The sequence below is a fragment of the Silurus aristotelis genome, assembly GCF_946808225.1.
Source record: "Silurus aristotelis genome assembly, chromosome: 17".
Classification (NCBI taxonomy): domain Eukaryota; kingdom Metazoa; phylum Chordata; class Actinopteri; order Siluriformes; family Siluridae; genus Silurus; species Silurus aristotelis.
In genome coordinates, this window is record NC_139590.1 from 3,298,054 (window position 1) to 3,314,270 (window position 16,217).

The following is a 16,217-nucleotide window of genomic DNA, read 5'->3' on the forward strand; positions in this document are numbered from 1 at the left end:
CAAGAGCATTCGTGGAAAATGTGTCCTCGGTGTTCCTCAGTTGTTAAATAAGACAAAACAGTAGGGAACAGGGCGTTCTTGTGAAACTGCTGATAAGTCCTTATCAACCCTGAGAGTGTGAGGGAGCCGAGTGCGCATGCGCGTGACGTCAAACACCGCAATAACGCGTTTAAGCGTCGGTTCTATGAGACAAGTGTGCAATTGCAATCGAACAAAGTCAACACACACACACACACACACACACACACGGTGTCGGGAGCAGGAGCGGGTGTGTTGAATAAGATCGCTGCGTCGTATCTCTGCAGTCATGTGGCAGAATAAACCGGAATAAACCTGTTCTGCCCGGTACGATGCCTAACGCGCGCTCCGACGCAACACAAGAAACACAAGAGCATGCGTGCATAAAAATAAATAAATGAAAATAAAATAATAATAAAAAATATATATATATATATATAGGTTTTCATGCACATTCATTTATTTATTATTTTTTATCTTTCCAGTACCTTTACATTCTTTCCTTCTAGTATACAACCTTTATTATCAAATCAAATCAAATCAATACAATTATTATGTATAAATTATTATGTATAAAGGCTCTATTATTTTATTTAATTACAAAAAATATATACATAAAATATACATATATATACATAGCTATATACATAGCTAAATAACAGTATAGAAGGTCGCAAAAGTTCTGGCTGAATGCACAAAGTTTTTGAAAAATATATTTAATATTTATTCTTTAAACACACGCATACTCATATTAAATGTTCACATAAACACATTTTCCTGCAATGCAAAAGTGCTTATAAATAATATACAGTGGATACTAAGAACCTGGTTGAACCTGGGTGAACCTGAGTTGCCTTTGAGAGGAGGGCAGGGGAGGAAAGGGAGGGGGGATATAAATGAGGAATTGGTTTATTAATATTTATATTCATATGCCCAATGTTGTATGTTGCAGTCGTATGCTACAATCATTTGATTACATTTTTGGGTCATTAATCTACACTCAGCACCCCATAATGACAAAGTCTTCCCCTGTCAGCCATCGTGGGCATAAACAAGTCTAACTCAGATGTATTAACGTGTGCAGAGCTATTCTGGCACAGCTAGCTGGTTCTGTGAGGCGAATTTGACATCTGATTGGTTAATAAAACAGCCCCATTGCTGATATAGACTATGGTAAAAAGGCCGACACTACTGATTCTGAAGGCCCTGGGTAGATTAGATTGACATGGCAGCACATAGAGGCTGAAATCTGAATGGATAAAAAAATATAACATCCACATACACGTACTGGAAGCAGTGCAGTCAAGAGAAACACTACGCAATAAAGATAATAAACTGTTGGGAATAAATATATATAATATCATGGAACAAATATTAGAATTTAGGTTGTAAATGCAGGTCAGTGCTTCTGATAGTGTTTAGGCCAGCAGAGAAGGTGTACATATACATATTATACTATACTATTATATATATATATATATATATATATATATATATATATATATATATATATATATATATATATATATATATATATATATATATATATATATCAGAATCAGGTTTATTGGCCACACACAAGGAATTTGGTTTCAGATGTTTGTGACTCTCAAAAGTACAGACATAAATTAAACCTATACATGACAAAACAGACAAAACAAGACAATATGAGACAGTATAGACAGTGTGAGTAATATATATATATATATGTATATATATATATATATATATATATATATATATATATATATATATATATATATATACTGTAAATCCCATATAATATATATATATATATATATATATATATATATATATATATATATATATATATATATACTGTAAATCCTATATATATATTATATGGGATTTTCAGTATGTAGTGCGACACGGGAACGCGCACTGTCAGAGAACACACATGCACGCGCGCGCGTGCCCCATACCGGCTCGAGCCGGTATATAAAACAATTGCAAAGGAAGAGAAAGAGGGATAGAGAAAGGGGATAGAGGGAGATAGAGATTGAGGGAGAGGAACAGGGACAGGGACAGGGGAGGTGGAGAACGAGAGAAGCACGAGGACCGGCCGGTTACAAAGGTGATGCTCGCGATAGGAACGGAGTTCCGGTTGATTTAGAGCACGCGAGCGCCGGTGAGTTTTTTTTCCTCCGAAAGCGGCTGGATCATACGGGATCCGCACGCGCTCCTTTTATCATCCCCAAATAAAGAAAAGAGAAAAGAAAGAAAGAAGCAAAATAATCCACATTTGAAGTCTTCAGTAGGAGAAAGTATCTGTAGACACGGAACCTTAAGATGCTCTTCGGGGTGCTGATAGGAAGAGAGTTTGGGGCCTTTTATTTATTTTCAAGCGAATATTTTTCACGTTTTTGATTTCTTTTTATTTTTTCCGGTAAGTAAATTTAATCCAATATTTATATTTCTGGTATATCTCCGGTATATTTCTGGTAAAACATTTTTTTTGCTGCTCAAAGAAATATTTTAATTATATGTCCCTTATTTGCATTTGGAGGACATGTGCGTGTATTTCCTTTATTATACCTCATATTCCTATATTCTAACAAAACAATTGTGTAGTAACTGGTTGGAGCCGGTTTTCGGTTCGTGCGTTCCGCATTGCTGTGCAGTAAAATAATGCTGATGCACCATGAAGTGAAGAGAAAAAACAGATCATATCAAATGTTTGTAATATATATATATATATATATATATATATATGTATGTATATATATATATATATATATATATATGTATGTATGTATGTATGTATGTATGTATATGTCATTATTGAATAACGAAGGATTTGACAGGCAGGAAGTGAGAAGTTCACAAAAAAAAAAAAAAAAAAGAGTTTCCTGAAACTAACGGCCGTGTCTGGCGTAAACCACGCCCAACTGTGACGTAATACCCCCCCACCCCATGTTCATCTCCGTAGCGAGCAGCAGGGGGCGGGTTCGACTTATGAATATTCATGATCACGGGCTCAGAACTGACAGAAATGTGGTTGCCGTGGAAACCGGGCGTGTTTACTTAGTTTGTTACTATTGCTTTTGATCTCGGTCGGTTTGGAGCATTAGCATGAAGGGCGCACGGTTTTAGTGTTTCCTGAAAAAATTTGGAAAGCTTTAGAACCTCTGTCCTTATGGTAGGAGAGTGAGGAGTGTGTATGAGGGTGTGTGTGTGTGTGTGTGTGTGTGTGTGTGTGTGTGAGGGGTGTGTGGGGGTTGCGGATGTTGCGCAGCGTGTGGTGTAAAATGTCCATGATCGAGGGCAGAGAGACTCTGATGATCTTCTCGGCCGTCCTCACTTTCCTCTGTAGGGTCTTGCGATCCGAGGCGATGCAGTTCCCAAACCAGGCAGTGATGCAGCTGCTCAGGATGCTCTCAATGGTTTCTCTGTAGAACATGGTCAGGATGGGTGGAGGGAGATGTGCTTTCCTCAGCCTTCTCATGAAGGAGAGGTGTTGCTGATCTTTCTTGGTGATTGAGCTGGTGTTGAGTGACCAGGTGAAGTTCTCAGCCAGATGTACACGGGAATTTGGTGCTCGTGATGATCACAACGGTGGATCCATCGATGATCAGTGGAGAATAGCTGCTCTGTGTAAAGTCAACAACCATCTCTTTGGTTTTGTGGATGTTCAGAGACTGGTTGTCGGCGTTAGTCTATCTACTCTATCCAGTCAATCTATCTACATCTATCTATCTGTCTGTCTGTCTGTCTGTCTGTCTGTCTGTCTGTCTGTCTGTCTGTGTATGAAGTTATTTGTTCACTCTTCGCTGACTAACCCATACACGTTTTCCTGTCCCTTTCCCAGACAGGACGTGACGAGTCCACAATGATGGGGTTGATGCTAAAGCTGCACGGCTTCATGAAGCCCAATGTTTACTCCCAGGTTCCGGAAGGAGGTTGGGGATGGGTCGTGGCCGTAGCCTTCTTTTTGGTGGAGGTTTTCACCTTCGGCATCATCAAGATCTTCTGCATCTTTCTGCAGGATCTCACCAACCATTTCGAAGAGTCAAACAGCCGCGTGTCTTGGATCATCTCCATCTGCGTGTTCGTCATGTCCTTCTTAGGTTAGACCCCTGGCTGAGACCATTCTCATCTTCTTGTTTTTTTTGTTTTGTTTTTTTTTGTAGGAAAATGCTGGTCAAGGAGATGCTTCAGGAACAAACTAATTACTGAGAAAAAAAATTAGGTCTCAAATTATTACAATGGACCAGTTCAGTTAGGGGACATAAAGAAACTGTTGAGGAATGTTGAGGAATATGACACTCATTATAATAAGTAGTTGAACCTGTTCCAAGCGTGGACGTGATGTTTCCTGAAATTTGGATATCGGCTCTTAACACACACATCATACATCTATAGACACACATCTATAGACACATCTATAGACATTTTCCCCAGAAATATCTTGCCACGTGGGAGCAGCTTTTCCATGGCCCGGTACTGGGGGACCTCGGATTTAGGGTTAAAAAAATCTTTAAAAATTTCAATTGAAATATACTATATTTAATGCAACATTTTTAGGGAAAAACAGGACTGTTGCATTCAACAATTCATAAATCTGTGTGAGGACAAAATTTTACGAGCAGTAGAACATATAATGGAAATATTTAGTTGTTTTAGGAATTTTTAAGAAACATTTTAGGAATGCTGTAAATTTTAAAGAAATATTTTTTTATTTATTTTTTGAAGGGTAAATTTTTTTTTTTCAACAATAAAAAAAAAAAAAAAGAAGCAGATTTTTGTTTAATTAAAATAGATAAATAAAATCAGATAAAATCAGATATATATTTATTAAAATAATACTTTTGGGATTTTTTTTTTTTGGGAACAATTCCGACTTTATTACAAGTTCTTTAACTTTTTCCGAATTCTCTCCAGTGATCAGAGATGCCACATGATGCTTGTTACTGGAAGAGGCACTATAAAGGGGGTGACACTGCCTGATTGGCTAAAAATGAAGTTGGAATTGTCGGGGAAAAAAAGTCGGAATTGCGAGAAATAAAGTCGGAATCGCGATAAATGTAATTAGGCGAACCAATATTTTTTAAGTGGTGGAAATGGACTTCCATAAAATCAAGAATCAGTTCCAGGGAATCCAAAAAAATATAAGACTTAAAAAAAAAAAAGTTTGGGTTCATTTTTGTGATTTATTTTTGGCCGGATGATGATTTAGAAACAAATTTGTCGTCCAGAAAAAAAGTGCCCAGAAAGCATTCCGTTGTTCTTAAGCTCTTGTTTGCTCTTCGTCTGCCTTGAGACTCATTGTGAGTAGCAGCACTTGTGTGAACCTTGTTAATAAAATAAAGAGCACTGTGTGTATGGAAACGCTCTTAAAGCCTGAATGCACTTATTAATGGCACTTATGCATGGCTGCAGTCTCCTGTGAGTCATTATGAGAAAGTGGTGCATGTTTGCTGAGCCCCTGGTGAGTTTGGTGTGTGTGTGTAGGAGTTCTCTTTTGAATCAGAAGGTGAACGAGGCAAACACTCTGGAAAAAGAAATGTGCTGTGTCATGGTTTGTTGCATGTAAGAGCAGATCTGAATCTCTTTAGGGGCAGATCTGAATCTCAGCCTCGTAGTTCCATGTGTTATTTGCTTTGTCATTACCTGAGGATAGATTTGGATTGTAATTAATATCAACAGTCTTATTACAATGGCTCAGGACCAACAATGCACACCTCAACCATGATAAAACTGCAATGAATGAACATTTGGATGGATTCCCTCAAGGTTTCTTCCTCATGCCATCTAAGGGAGTTTTTTTTCACCACAGTCGCCACTGGCTCAATCATTGGGGACTTAAACTTATAGGCACTAAACTAATAAACATTTTTATACAACTTCATAGAGGTCGAAGGCACCGAATGTTGTTTGCTGGGATCGGTTATCGGGAAAGAAATCAGACTCAATAGTTTTTCCGGCTCCCGGGCCACTTTCATTACGACAGTGGCCTCTAGAGGCGAACTGACGCCACATTTTATCTCTGCAAATCTGCTTTGAGACAATGTCTGATGTTAAAAGCGCTATTCTACGTGTTAATTCTGTGTGTGTGGTTGTGTTTACAGCTCCTTTATCCTCGGTGCTCTGTAACCGGTTCGGATTCCGGCCGGTCGTGATGGTTGGTGGTTTCCTGCTCAGTTTGGGTACCATCACCACCGCCTTCACCACATCCGTTTCTCAGATGTACATCACCACAGGCCTTATTTCAGGTACTTGTGCTTTTCTAGGCATTTGTATGAGTGTGTGTGTGTGTGTGTGTGTGTGTGTGTGTGTGTGTTAGTGTGTTCATACAGGTGCAGGATGAGTCCAGGAGCATTAAATCAAGTTGACATCTGTTTCAAACCTAAACAAATTCATTGAATCAATGGGAAAACCCTATTTATACAATACAGTATACCGGCATACACTATAGGGAACATAGTTTGTAGACACCTAAGCATAAGTTTGGTTCGTGAACATCTCCATTCTCTGTTATAAAAACCTCCACTCTTCCGCTAAGATGTTCCACTGGATTTTGTGGAGATTTGTGTTCATTCATCTACAAGGGCGTTAGTAAAGTGAAGTAATGGTGAGGAGGCCAGTCAGTGTTCACATTCATCATGTTCATTAGGGTCGGAACTCTATAGCAGTAGATCTTCCACTCCAACCCATAAATCTATATGGGTTGTAGTGTTTGGGTGTCTTAGTTCACATGAAGGGAAACTACTACATTTAAAGACATCAACTTTGTGGTAACAGTTTGGGGAAGAACCACATGTGTTGGGAAAGGTTAGGTGTCCATATAAGGTATCAATGGAATAAACCATTCTAAGAAAAGGACATGGGTTGAAATCGGTGAATTAACCAATTTGTGAATAGAGGAATAAAATCTGCTCTTTTACCTCAGAAAGACATCGATACCAAACGATATAGTCGCCTTGATTCAATGCTGCAGCTGGTGTAAAATGTTTTGCTGAGCGCTGATTTGCTAATACGCCACCATCTGTGAGTGATCAGATTTGTGGATCTCCTCAGAAGTGTGTATAATAGCAAACAGCAAGCGTTTTTTGTCCTGTTTTCTGCCGCTCGCTTCCCCCCCCGACGATCAGAACACTTTAGTTTGAGCTCAACACAAACCCTTCCCTAATGCAACACTTTTCTTTTTCTCCTCTTTCTTCTCTTCTCTCTTTCTTATTTTTTTTTGTTGTTTGTCTCTCTTAATTGCAGTTTTCTTTCAGCCCAGTCTCCGACGCCAGCCAGAGGCCGAGCGGGTTATCGTGACCTGAGCCCCGCGCACGAGCGCCTGTTACTCTTCCTTTGTGCTGTTTTATTTCAGGCTTTGGGTGCTGCCTGTCTTTCCTGCCCACCATCACCATCCTCTCGCAGTACTTCGACAAGCGCAGGTCACTCGTCACCTCCATCGCCTCCACCGGAGAGTGTTTCTCGCTTTTCGCCCTCGCCCCAGGTAACGAGCGCTCTCCGTGTTCAGTAGAAATTGCCATTTTTAGTCTTTTCTTTTTATTTCGAAGACATATACAAAATAGCATACTGCCGTAATGACCATAAAATCTACTTCACTGTTAAAATGTTTGCCTTCATCATCATCATCATCCTTCTCATTATTTCAGCCTTCAGCGTTTTGAAAGACCATGTCGGCTGGCGAAACTGCATGATTGTCATTGGGCTCCTACAGTCGATTGTGATCGGCTGTGGAGCCCTGCTCAGTCCAATCATCATCCTGCCCAAATGTGCCGAGGAAGAAGAAGGTTCTCGGACTCCCCTTAAGAAAATCCCAGAGGACAAATACGAGAAGGAGAACGAGTTGACACACACGTCCCTGAGCTCCGTGGATTCCGGGGTTCAGTCCATCTCCTCGCTGGAGCCGAACACGTCCCAGTCCGGAATCTCAAAAACGGCAGAAAAAAGAGAAGATTATGACCGGGAACTGGCATACATTCCTCTGAAAAAAGAGACGATAAAAGGAAAAAGTCTCGACTTGTCACCTCTGAAAGAAGCCAGCTTTATTTGTTACTCCCTCTTCGGGCTCTTCGCCACGCTGGGTTTCTTTGCGCCGCAGCTCTACTTGATCGAGCTAAGCGTGACGTGCGGCGTGCAGCGCAGCCAGGCCACCTACATGCTCTCCATCATGGCTGCGGCAGAGGTTATCGGCCGCCTGTCAATCGGGTCACTGATGACCCGCAAGCCCATCCGCAAAATCTACATCCTGCTGATCTGCACGGTACTACTGAGCCTGGTGCTCGCCATCTTCCCTGCTGCTTCGTCACAGTTCTGGACACTCGCTTTCTGCGCCGCCATATGCGGCTTCCTGTTCGGGACTGTCGCCTCCACGCACATCCCCATGCTGGCCGAAGCCGACGTTCTAGGCGTGGAGAGGATGGCAATGGGTGCCGGAATTTACATCTTTATCCAGAGCTTTGCCGGCCTCGCCGGTCCTCCACTCGCAGGTAAACACTGTATGATGTACAGATGAGTAAAAATTAATTATCTAATCTCTTATATCAAAAAGGGACCAACAGAAATCTTTATAAGCCTAAAGAAGTTCACTTCAAACTAAAGGACGACCGTTACCGATAGCTAGGGTGGATAGTACTTGCCTATTACCAGCGATTCGCCTCTAGAGGCCGATCTCGTACTGTATAATGACAGGGGAATTTCTCCAGCACAGACGCAACCCGGAAAAACTATCAGTATGGATTTTTCCTGATAGACTTATATATGGTGCACTATATGCACAAATGTTTGTGAACCCCTGACCATAAGATTGCTATGTGCTCCTTTTTGAACATCCTTTTTCACATTTAGTCTCCATTTGCTATTATAAGCTCCACCCTTCTTAAAAGATGTTCCACTAGATTTTTTCATGTGGAGCTTGGGTGAACTTAACCCTGTTTAATAGGGTTAAGTTCAGAGCCCGATAGAAGATCTTCCACTCCAACCCACATGTCAGGGGCATTGTCATGCTGGAACAGGATTGGGTCTCCTAGTTCAAGTGAAAATAATACTCCTTTACAATTGTGTGCTCAGTCCCAATACTTTTAAACACACAGCGTGTGTGTGTGTGTGTGTGTGTGTGTATGTGTGTGTGTATATTCAAGTGCCTTTTTTACCGAAAGTGTGTGTTTGATTTTGCAGGCGTGTTTGTGGACATGACGACGGATTACGGCTATGCCTTTTACTTCAGCTCGGCCGGGGTGTGTGTTGGCGCTTTATTCCTCTCGCTGGTGCGACCGGCTAAAACCGGCTGGAAATGCTGCAAGAAGGACAGGAAGTGTGTGAAACAGGAACAGCAGGTTGTTCCAGATGACTTCCTGGAAGTAGACATCATTCTGGAGGGCAGCGAGGAGACAAGGAACACCACCCAAGTCTGAGACGCAAGCGTACACAAACACGACACGCACAAAACTTGAACAATCCACCCCAAAACATACGTTACAGATGTTTATTTTGTGTGTGTGACCAAATGAAACCTCAAGCTGGTGATGCTGCTGTTTCTCATTTCTTGATTTTTATTTTGTAAATTTATTTAATATTTTTCTTTGTGAAGATCTCCGTATGGGTGAGTGACAAGTTACAGAGGTTACCATTTAGCATCGTTTTACACACACGAGACACAAATGAGAGTCGTCTCATTTACGCCAACGTTTGCTTCCCGCTCCATAACGACGCTAATTAGAGGGCAAATTTGCTAACACTTCTTCAATTGTCAATGATGAAAGCGTCATTGAGTGTTTTAATAATGTAAAAAAAACATGTCACAGAAGCAAAGAAACAACCTGTATTTGTATTTCTTATGCTGTCACTTGTATAAAAATGTCAAAAAATCTGCTCTCAGCAGGCTTCTGAAAGAGTATGAACTAGAGGTCGACAGATTTTACCGATAACCTATTTATTCGACCGTTAGCACTTTATTGCAAAATAAAAATTAGTTTTATTGCAATGCAGTAGTCTTTACGAAGACTTAAAAAAGATGGCCATTTTAAGCACGACTGTTTGTAATTATGTGAACTGGAAACGCTTTAAAGTAAGAGTCCATTTTTAACATTAACTGAAGTGAATAAATGCTTTAAAAGTTTTTTCAACTATCGTTTGTTGCAAAATTTTTATAAATGTTTAATCTGTTAACTTCAGTTAATGCATCATGAACTAACCTGAATGAGGCACATCGCGCAGTCTGACGTGTCAAAACAAACAGCATGCGACATCAGTGATTCACCACCAGAGGCTGCTATCGCACTCTATAATGACAGCAGACCTTCTCCAGAGCAGACGCAACCCGGAAAAACTATCGGTATGATTATTGACGATAGATGGTGTTTCCTGCAATCAATTTTGATGCTGAATAATTGGCAAAACCGGTGAATCGGTCGACCTCTAGTTTACCCTGATGCATGGTAATGAATCAAACTCACTGAACTACAAAAAAAAAAGATTTTTTTAAAGAAAACACACTGCATGACTTTGTTCGCTTCTTAATAGATAAATAATTCTGACATTTTGAAATTTTGTGGCTTCTATTGTCTTTTCACAACTCTGCGTGTGTTGTGTGCACACACTGTGGACATCATTGGCAAGCCGCCATTGATAGCAGGACTGCCCTCTGATTAGTAGATTATATCCTGATACAATCAAGAGAATCATGAGAAAATAACAAGGCTGGGTTCGTATCCCATGGGTTCGTATGGCCTCTGGTTTTGGGAAGTTGCTTAGTCCATATGTCAGACCCAGACCTTCATCATTCATATGCGACATCACATCATTCATCATTCACGTCTGATAACCTTCCAGCTTATACTGTAGTGAACGGATATGCAGGATGTCTTTCTCTGAGAAGGAAACCTTACAGGACAGCTATTTTCTACCTTCTAAGGAACATCTAATGAGCCTTAGAAGATCTGGCAGTCCACAGTTGCGATTGGTGCACAGTACGATACTTACAATGGAAACAGTGTGCATTTTGAATGCTCTACACTTTTTTTAAATGATTGTACTTTGTTTTCGTCCACATCATCTTCTTACACTCCAGGTAGATCCAGTGCTACGTCTTCCATGTTATCATAGTTATGAAAAACATAAAAGATAAAGAATGAATGTAGCAACTCTCTCTTTTTTCTTTTTTTTTCCCTTAACGAATCCTGCGTCACTACAACACAACAAATCAAATGAACAACATTTAATATGCTTATTTATTTTCAGCCATTGGCAAAGATGATGTTGCGGGCGAGAAACAATCGGACATCGAGTGCGGCTGTGATTATGTGATAGCGATAATCCCCGCCCTCTAATGCTGAGGAAATGTGTCTCTCAAGCTGTATTAGGGTGTAGGGATGTTTAGACTTGAACTCTGATGCGCTCACACACATAATCTTTATGACTTGAACAGCGTTGATTTTCTCGGCCATCATTAAATAATTTATTGCACTGTTTGTTTTGCAATCTTTTTATATATATATATATATATATATATATTACATCACATCAAGTCAGTCTTTGTTAATGATTTTTTTTGTTTGTTTTGTTTACAATAATGAAACCTGCGTGCAATGAAACCAAACCCTATTGTAGTAATGCTCTGAAATGCTGCAAAAGATGAATTGCAACAAGATTCATATTTACACAGGAATAAAAATCTGTTGATTATTTTTACAGGGTGTCTTTGTTTTTTTGCACTAATATGCACACGGGAAGCCGCATAACCCAGAACTTGGAAAGGCGTCATGGAAAGGTTCATACTTCTGATATCAAATTCATATCTGTGTCAGGAATGAGGATGTGGAGGAAAAAAAAAACATTTCAGACAGAGAGGCCAAAAGGATCATTTACACACACTGAAACTTAAAATTGTGTGTATTGTGTAAAGAAAATAATGCCATATGTCATAAATGTGAATATAATGAGTAGCTTGGTGATATCGGAAACTTCTGATCACCTAAACACTGAGCTTCCACCTACTTACTTACTTATGGAACAGAATCAACACTATCTGGTCAACTCAGAATGGAGAATTTACCGGCACTGAGGTATAAAGGAGAACTATACACAGATTTACACTAATATTAAATAAGCAACATGCATTTGGTCCGTCAGCGCCACCTGCTGGTTGTTTTGATTCTGTTAAACCTAGGTAAAACCTTTCCAGCCAAATGTACTTTTCCAAACTGGTTGGAGTTGGAGGCACACAATTGTATCGTGTGTCTTTGGATAGAAGACATGAAACCTGTTCCCGCATGACAATGTCCCTGTGCACAAAAGGGAGCTCAGGTGTCCACAAACATTTGTCAGTATTTGCAGTGTGTTCAATCACTACGGTGAGATGAACTGGACAGAATAAGAATGATGTCTGGAGAGGAAAAAAAAACGAATAAATGAAAAATAATTTTAGCGTCTAAATGTTTTCAATTAAAAATAAATAAATAAAATAAATCGCAATTAAATCAATTTAAAGTTTCGTGTAAAGTTTGCAGTAGATTAAAAAAAATTATATATATATATATATATATATATATATATATATATATATATATATATATATATATATATATATATATACACATATATAATGCAAATGTTTTGCCATAAAATTGTGCTGTTAGATTTTTTCTCCTGAAGAATCTACCCAAGGGTGTAAGTTTTTATGGGTTTATTGAATCTAAACAAGAGAAGATAAAACTTCAGATCATGCACGGTCACTTACAGCCTTCTAATTGACTAGGAATCATTACATTCATTTCTTTCACAAACAAGCCTCCACAAAAGAAAAAGATGAAATAAAACCAGACGTTATTTTCCCGTTGTGTCTGCAGAAAGTTACAGCTCTACCTCTGCCATGTTAATCTGTATTCTATGTGACCCTCAGGACACGCCTCGGTCTCCGTAGTGTTGTGATGCGTCATATTCACGTAGCAGCAGCGGTGCTGAGAGAACGCGCTCGAGATACGGTTTAGTGAAGAGATATCGATCTACATATCAAGTATTGGCTACAAATTATTGGTCACTTTCTAAATAATAAAAGTATAGCCCTAATACTAATAATTATATATAAATAAATCTTTTTTACCGATGCAAATATTTAAAAAAACGATGATACGAATGCCAGCTTGTATCCAACATGTACCATTTTCCCCCTAACAGACAGTTTCCCAGTACTGATCATTTTATATTTCTTAATGTTTACCTGTTCACTTTACTCGACTCTTTACCTTTTAGTATTTGTTCTGATGAAGTCTGTCAGGAGATTCCATTCTGTAGTTTGTTCTGTAGTATCACAAGCTACACGCTTCTCCATTTCATTCACTTGTAGAGAGATGAATAAAGAATGGGTTATTTTTTGCCTACAAAGGCAGTGGGGAAGGTGGTAGTTTAGTGGATAAAGCTCTGAGATACTGATATGAAAGTTTGGGCATTTAAACCTCAGAATTGCCAAACTACTACTTTCGGGCCCTTAAGAAAGGCCCTTAACCCTCTGGGCTGCAGGGGTCACTCCAGAGCTGGTCTCTGACGTTCTAACTTCCTAACATGGCTGGGATTTGCGAAGAAAGAATTTCACTGTGCTGTAATGTGTGTGTGAGAAGCAAAAAGCTACTTTACTGCTTTCCTAATGCCCCAGTTCCATCTAATCAGCTGATTAACAGCTCTTCCTGAGTTGAAGTGGGTGTGGTAGATAGCGGGGGTTATACGATTAAGGGGGCCAGACTGGGGCCAGTCATTCTTTTAAAGAGGCCATTTACAATAAACCATTCTGACCCGCAACTATGAATCTGTTCTACTCACAGCTTCACAATAAAGTCCAAATTAGAATTGATTTATTGCAAAAGATATATCAGTGTCGACTTCTTCCTTATTTAGCGGGATAGTAAAGTACAATTTACTCAACAGCCGTTTTTTTGGGGGTTTTTTTTTGGACAATTTAATAAATAGTAAGAGTAACAATGGTAAGTCAAGTCAAGAAGTCAATAAGACAACGTTTCTCCAGAACCCTGGTGCTACATAAAACAACATAAAGCTACATAACAGAACACAGAGCTGAGGACTAAATGAATGTGTCCTCGCCACATCGTGTGCAACCTGGTGCAAAAAGACAACACAAGACAGCGTAGGACAAATACACAAAAAACAAAATAGCGCCGCCAGTAAACTTACTGTATATTATACAGTACAGTGTGCAAAAGAGAACTGGATACAGGTGTGTACTTGTAAATGAACACAAAATGTAAACCCAAAATGTCGTGCAAACAGCAACAGTCAAATGGATGTCCAAGAAAGTAGCATATACACAGTTATGCAGTTATAATAAAATAATAATATAATATGGGTGGAAGATGTGGATGTGTGAAATATGAGTGTGTGGTTGAGTTGAGTTGAGTTGATCAGTGTGTTGATAGTTTGCTTGATCATCATAACATCCCACTGTGTATATGCATTATGAATAGAATATAGAAGCACTTATGCACTAGGCACTGGAAATGCAAGCTACATACTAACACTTGGGACTTTGCTATAAATTTGAGCAAAATGTAGGAGCTGTAATCCCCTTTTTGAGTTTCTCACGCAGTATCCTTTTCAATTTCAGTCGAGAGCAGTAATGATCACTGGCTTTGTGTTCCGAAGGCTTTAAATAGTTTTGACTATTAAAAGGCAATAAAATGTTCAGTAAAATATAAATGACTGAAATACACTGAAAAATAAAGGAACACTAAATTAACTATAAACGTAATTCTAAATGTGTGTGTAAAAAAAGAAAAGAGAAGTGAAAATGTGTATATGTGTGTGAGTCATTGTTCCATATAGAATATCTCACTTTATTGTCAATTCACATACCATTAGAAATCAATAGATTTTGATTAACCAACGTAAGAAGGCCACACCAAACATCTAATGCAGGTCGAAGGTTCGGAAACATGGAGTCTTTTATGGTTTTTGAGAGACATATTCATGCTCTTATTTGTTTCGATGCAATAAACTCGGTCATTTCATGGTATGAAGATTGACTGTGACCAAACAAATCTATAATTGTCCAGATGTTTAATTTCATTTCCATGCAAAAATCCTCCCTTAGCATGAATCACAGTTTTGTACACTTTCGGTTCTCCGAACATTCAGCTGAAATACTTTGCCGTGCTTCTTGTAAAACTCCCCAAAGATGTTCTTCACTAGTTGGAGATTTCTTTCTTGTGATTCACTGAGCAGTTCATTCCTTGAGAGATATCACTCCAGACGACTATTGCTCTCGAAATAACACTTACTTGTGTTTGACAGAATTGCATGGTTTTGAATTAAATAATGGTTGCCATATTCGTTCCTTTCACCCACAACCAATATTCAACCTTCCCTGCTCCAAAACAACTCCAAACCATTAAGCTTCCACCTTCATATTTGATTTTGGCAGTGGGGCAGTCTGCTAACATGTTCTCTCCTGTTCTCTGTCTTACAGAAGATCTTCTGTTCGAGCCAAACATGTCCTATTTGTATTCCACAGAACTTTCTTCCAGCCATTTACTAAATGATTCTTGTGTGGTGCCTCTTTACCAAGTTTGGGAATTTCCTTTTATTGAGTTTGTTAAATAGAAACAAAAGGAACATGCCTGTGTCTCAAAAACCACTAAAGGCCAGGTGTTTCCATACTTTTGGCAGACTCTGTACATTATACTGTGCATGTATGGTGTTTGGCAGACACCCTTGTCCAGAGTGACTTATATCAATATAATGTAATACAGCAAAGCAGAGGCTTAAGTGCTCAGCAGTGGCGCACTGGGATTTAAACTCATGACCCGCTAATCATTATTTCAAGATTTTAACCACTGAGTTACCACTGCCACATGCACTGAACGCAAGAATACAGCATTGAACTGGGCCTGAATTGGGCCTGAGAACCATTAACAAATAGTTTCAATGATTTAGTGAGGCTGTGTAATGAGGTAATTAAATCATTATCAGCAAACCAAGGAAACCATTACAGAAAATCTGCTGGTTCTTAATGGCATCAGATGCCACCAATACTAAGCAACAAATCACCACAATTGAAGACCCACATGTTTACAAAATTACAGTTTTACATTTTAATCTTATATTATTATTATTATATTGTTTATAATTATGACCATATTGTGTGGGTTTTTTTCAGCAGAAAAGTTTGAGCTAAAAACAAATCCTACACCAGCCATTTTTAGGCAGGTTAATTT

At 39.1% G+C, this 16,217-nt stretch overlaps 2 protein-coding genes and 1 long non-coding RNA gene across 5 annotated transcripts in view; 1 reads left to right on the forward strand and 2 right to left on the reverse strand.

Annotated features, from left to right (window-relative positions):
* Positions 1-16,217, reverse strand: part of kcnc3a (potassium voltage-gated channel, Shaw-related subfamily, member 3a) — a 142,208-nt gene that overhangs the window by 4,348 nt on the left and 121,643 nt on the right. The window lies entirely within an intron of this gene.
* On the forward strand, positions 1,926-10,121 carry slc16a6b (solute carrier family 16 member 6b). Of its 3 annotated transcripts, none has more exons than XM_083566984.1 (6): positions 1,926-2,167; positions 3,848-4,106; positions 6,108-6,251; positions 7,358-7,486; positions 7,650-8,486; positions 9,175-10,121. In XM_083566984.1, exons 2-6 carry the CDS (start codon positions 3,869-3,871, stop codon positions 9,408-9,410), a joined length of 1,584 nt encoding a protein of 527 aa, XP_083423110.1. In that variant the 5' UTR covers positions 1,926-2,167; positions 3,848-3,868; the 3' UTR covers positions 9,411-10,121. The 3 variants fall into 3 exon arrangements, with proteins under 3 accessions (XP_083423110.1, XP_083423112.1, XP_083423111.1); XM_083566986.1 differs by having other exon boundaries at positions 1,981-2,167; positions 3,852-4,106; XM_083566985.1 differs by lacking the exon at positions 1,926-2,167 and adding an exon at positions 3,223-3,633.
* LOC310740385 lies at positions 9,772-11,718 on the reverse strand. The gene is made up of 2 exons (XR_014537622.1): positions 10,790-11,718; positions 9,772-10,455 (listed from the first exon to the last, which is right to left on the reverse strand). It is a non-coding gene; the product is annotated as an uncharacterized lncRNA (long non-coding RNA).

Bases quoted from the DNA above. Each gene is read 5' to 3' on its own strand.
- slc16a6b (XM_083566984.1), top strand. From the start codon at position 3,869: ATGATGGGGTTGATGCTAAAGCTGCACGGCTTCATGAAGCCCAATGTT. The intron at 4,107-6,107 runs GTTAGACCCCTG...TTGTGTTTACAG, and splicing joins GTTCGTCATGTCCTTCTTAG to CTCCTTTATCCTCGGTGCTC. The intron at 8,487-9,174 runs GTAAACACTGTA...TTGATTTTGCAG, and splicing joins CGCCGGTCCTCCACTCGCAG to GCGTGTTTGTGGACATGACG.